The sequence below is a fragment of the Frankliniella occidentalis genome, unplaced genomic scaffold (genome assembly GCF_000697945.3).
Source record: "Frankliniella occidentalis isolate FOCC.00 unplaced genomic scaffold, Focc_3.1 Scaffold30, whole genome shotgun sequence".
Classification (NCBI taxonomy): domain Eukaryota; kingdom Metazoa; phylum Arthropoda; class Insecta; order Thysanoptera; family Thripidae; genus Frankliniella; species Frankliniella occidentalis.
In genome coordinates this window covers 1,008,163-1,012,871 of record NW_026267160.1, presented here as the reverse complement: position 1 = coordinate 1,012,871, position 4,709 = coordinate 1,008,163, and the positions used below count along the sequence as shown (strand labels likewise).

The following is a 4,709-nucleotide window of genomic DNA, read 5'->3' as shown; positions in this document are numbered from 1 at the left end:
GGTAGGTAAGTTCGTGAATAAAAATTTAAAAAGCTGTAACAGTGTGAAAAATATTCGCAATCTTGCAGCAGTTTGCAGAGTTTGAAAAATCGCGAGTCCGCTAAATCGGCTTTTCAAAAATTACGAGGTTTATACACTAACTCGGATCTTCAAAATGTGGTCAGTTTTACTGGTGTTCTGGAGATGACACTTTTCTTCTCAGTCAAACAGGTCTGAGGTCTGAGGACAGGTCTGAGGAGAAAGAGGACAGGTCTGAGGAGAAAGAGGACAGGTCTGAGGAGAAAGAAGAAGAGGCAAGAACTATGACACAAACGTGGTGTGGCGTTATTGCCTGTACCGACGAGGACATCCAGGACGCCTGGTTGCGCATCCGTATAAGACAGCAAATTTTGTTCGACCTTCACCAGGTTGTTAGTGTGTCTATCTGGAGGCCATTAAACCCCAGAAAACTCACGGCTAATTTAATCGATTTTGCCCCCAGGAAGCCGGCACTGTGTTCGGTTACCAAATGTTGGTGTATGTGTTGGTTATCATCGTCCAGTCGGCGCTGCGTTGTTCCCACAGTCTGCGCGCCGCCATCACTTCGGCGAACCCCTCGTGGCTGGACATGGTGAAGGCTGGCGAGAGCGCCGTCAACACCCTCTACTTTGTGTATTACTGTGCTGTTCTCCAGCGAGTTAAGAGCGAGGTACCTCCTGTCTTGTTTGCTCTGAACATATGCATGGTGTTTAGCCACGAACGTTGCTATCCCCTTTTCTTTCAGTTCATCAGAATGTGCGCTGATATGCAGGCACGCCTCACCACTTCAGTTAGAGCTGGACGCGCGAAGCACGAGGTAGGCGTGCATGTTTGGTTTGTGGCGTGTGTTTTGTATGGAACTTAATCACTAGTAGCTAGTACACTAGTAGCTACTCTACTAATATAAGCAGCTGCGGAATAATTGTTCTGTTTGCAGGTTCAGCGGCTGCTCGGTCAAATCAGAGACCAGGGAAAAATGGGAGACGTCCTCGGTTTGTTTTACGTTGACGGCTGTCTCATGAAATCTGTGATCGGGGCGATTGGCACTTACGTATTTGTGTTGAACCAATTTGGAATAACGGTAGAGTAACTTGGCCTATTTCGGATCAGCCCCTAATTCGGGTCACCTCCTCTCAATCCGAATCTTGAATCATTTTTTTTGGTGAAAGTTCGGCTCGTTGTAAAAACCCTCGTCTTTGTCCGGGACTTTGCCGTCTGCTGAGACATATTTCGGCACGCGTCAAGGGTGGCCGCATGCGTGGAGCGAATGCACGGGTGCGGTCGGTGAGCAGGCCGGCGGCAGGGATCCCCGCCTCGGCGCCTGGTCCCACGGGCTGAGGAGGGCGGTACTATGGGCGCGACCTCCACAAATTTGGTGCGTACCGGCGGACTAACGGGATCACGCTAACCGAGGGCAACCGCGCCGGGCGCTGCGCGGCCGAGCCACCCAAAATATTCCCAGTAAAGGCCGCGCTGGGCGCGCTTGCCGTTTCGGCAGCTCTGCTGGGGCAGAGCAACGACCGGAGGCGACTGCGCGCGACGCCGACGCCGTCAGGTTCGACGCCTCTGGCTAGGCCCCTGCTGCCCCCGCAGAGTGAGTATTCATTTTTTTGAAACGTGCGCAGTGCAATGGTTGCACCTTTTCGAGTCACTCGGTACCAAATTTGTGAGTGTCGCGCTCATATAGTACCGTCCTGAACCCATGGACCGGGCGCCGAGGCCGAGGCGGGCACAGCACCCTCTCCATAAGACTCGAAGGTTTGCCCTTCCCCTCTCTCTTCTCCCTCTCCCCCTTGGCGCTCGCCAACCAAACACCACCCGGCCGTCGCGAGGTCGCGCCCACCGAGTCCCGGGTAGGCAACACGCCCTACTCGGGCGTACTGTACCCGGCGCGCTCGCCTGCTTGTGTTGCGCAGTTGCTGAAGTCATGCGTGGGGCTTACATGCCCCCGCCCCCTCCCCTCTACGTTAGAGTCCGATAAATAAAGTGCGAGACTGCTACACGTTAGATAAAGTGGGGCAACTTCCAAGCAGTCAATAACATTTGACAGGAAAGCACCATAATTTTTCTTATAATTTGGCATGGGATTTCGACAACCTTTTTTTCTTGACGATCGCCACCAAACATTGCGAAGAAGTGGGTCGCGGGTAGCGTCGTGGTAGAGGTGGCGCCAAGGTCCGCTTCAAGGCTCTTCTCGTTTGAAAAACGGTGCAGCTATGACTACAGCCTAGGGTGTATCGTGGTCTCCGTCAGAAAACATCCAATACGCTTTGGATTTGATTCTGTTCCCATGTCAAAAGAGAATTGCAACCGAAATAAGCCGTAAGGCAGCACCGGCACCTTGGGGATGGTCCAATTTACTGGCTCCTCATCAGCGTAGTAGACGTCCTGCCAAATACAAAATATTCTCTGCTTAGGGCGAGGAATGACAATGATGCGCTGTGTTTCTTTTCTGCGGGACTTTAGGGAATACTTTCAGTCGTGATTCAACACTAAACTCACCTTTGGAATGACACAGGGTTTTCCACCTTTCTGGTAGTCATCCGGGTCGAGGTGATATATGTTTCTAGTGAAGCCGGGAAAGTAGTCCATCAAGGATCGGCAACATCCAATGGCAAACTTTAAAACCAATGCGTTCTCCTTCCACTGGTTATTGCTTCTGGTTGCAAATCGTAGTATTGACTGGGTGGCAAAGTTTGGCAATGAAGAAAAAATATCCCCCCGGTACAGAATTTGATACCCTTAAACGGGTAAATTATTAACATTCTAGTAACCTTCATTTATATACCACATACCGCGCCTTTGTTGGTCAGCTCCTCGTCGACGGTAACATTCCCGGTGAGTCTCTGCAGCATCTTTTGCGAATCTATTGATGGATGTCGGAATTGAGTGATCAGTAGATTGAACCGAACTATGTCCCCTACCCGCCCTCCCGGGCATTGGTTGATTGGACCCAAAGTAGCGATCCAAGGACCCTGCGAAGAAGAAGAGTGGCACCAGACTGCGACTTTGTTCCTTCGTTTCCACACAAAATAATGTGTCGAGCTTTTGTACCGCCCCTCACCGCAAACGAGTTGATCCACTTGGTGGCAGGCTCGACCTGGTGGCTGGTCAGCTTGCTGGTGAGCAGCACCACGATGGCCAGCAGCAGCATGTTTGAGGTCAGCCCGGTTCGGCGGTCGCACTGCGAGTCCTCCCGGTCCTCCTCACGACCCGCGCTCCAGAGTGCTGCACCTGGCTGCACCGGGCGGCAGGAGCCCTGCACCGGCTGGGCATCGGTCGCCCGCGTGGCGTCCGAAGACGGAGGTGGGAGTGAGAGGGTCGCTCCTGGCCATAGCTCCCTCTCACTCCCATTCGCGCTTCGGACGGCAGGATCACCCGGTGCAGGGCTCTGCGGGCGGGACGGCGTTCACGGCTCGGGCCGGACTCAGACTGTGACGTCACAGTTAACGCACACAGGGGTCGCAGCCGTTTTGCCCTGCTGAAGCGAATAAGCACCCTGGCCAGCACGCATGCAGTCGCGCGGACCTACAACTTCAGCCCCTGCAAAGGGACAGGGAGCGCCTGATGCGTAGGCAACGTCTCGCCTGCAGTGCGCGCGTGTACCGCGGGCTGGCCTACCCCGAGTCTCGCAGGCGCCAAGCTTAAATAATTTTTCAAAAAAATTGAGAAAAAAACGGGCATACACTTTCTGACGTCCCTGTTTGCGGCCAAATAAATGTTGGGCCACAAACGCGGCGGCCCGAGTCAGCCTAATCCGATCCGACTGGTGAATATCTTTTTTTTCGGATCCAGAGTGTAAACAGAAGCCAAGCAGGACCTGCTCTGTACGTCGGCACATAATTCCTGACAAACCGAAAGGGTACGGACGTAACTAAACAAACAGAGCTAACTCGCCCACTGATTGCCTATCTCCCGGGGCCAACAGCCGCAACTCTCGCCCGGCGTGCCCTGCTCCAGCCACACAGCCCGTTTTGTAGCTAGGCAGTTGTACTTACAATCGCCACGGCCGCATGCAGTTGCATCCGAGCCGAAACCGTCGGCCCTGAGATCGACTCCCGCCCAGGGCAAACACCCTTTTATATTTTTGCCGCTCACGTCCCTGTTTGTAGCTACACGATTGTAGCTACAGCCGACAGTGCCCGAGTCAGCTTAAACCGAACCGTCTATAGACGAATTCATTACTTCCGCCAATGCTAGAATATCAACCAGAAGTAAACAGCGCCAAGAACTAAGCGAAAGCGAAAGATATCAATGCCTCTCCGAAGCTGTCGCCTTGTCCAAGAAGCGCTCGGAGGGACAGGGGGGCCGCGGGCGCGGGGGCTCGCGGCAGGAAAGCATTGCCTACCCTCCAGGCGTTTTCAGCGACAATCATCGACCCACGCCCAGATCGACACGGCGTCACTTCTTAGGTTTAGAAAGGATTTATGAGCCTGGGGTCAAAACGAGCCTAAACCCAAAGTCTCCGTCACGACAGACGCCTTAGAGAGAAGCCGTGGCCTACCTCGCAGGCGTCCAAGCGACAACTCGTGTCGCGGCGACAAGTGGTAGTTGACACGTCCCTGTTCATGGACACAAAAATGTGGTCACAAAAGGGGGAAACATACGATGTCCGACGCCACCAGCCACACACCCCTTTTGTAGTTAAACAGTTGTAGCTACAGTCGACATGACCGCATGCAGCTTCATCC

General features: G+C 53.6%; 1 protein-coding gene across 1 annotated transcript; it reads right to left on the bottom strand.

The window, feature by feature from the left end:
- Nucleotides 1-2,060: 2,060 nt before the first annotated feature.
- Nucleotides 2,061-3,279, bottom strand: LOC113208204 (uncharacterized). Its single transcript, XM_026425110.2, has 4 exons — nt 3,083-3,279; nt 2,814-2,993; nt 2,521-2,700; nt 2,061-2,406 (listed from the first exon to the last, which is right to left on the bottom strand). The coding sequence occupies exons 1-4, from the start codon at nt 3,170-3,172 to the stop codon at nt 2,239-2,241; spliced, it is 618 nt and encodes a 205-aa protein (XP_026280895.1). The 5' UTR covers nt 3,173-3,279; the 3' UTR covers nt 2,061-2,238.
- Nucleotides 3,280-4,709: the final 1,430 nt, after the last annotated feature.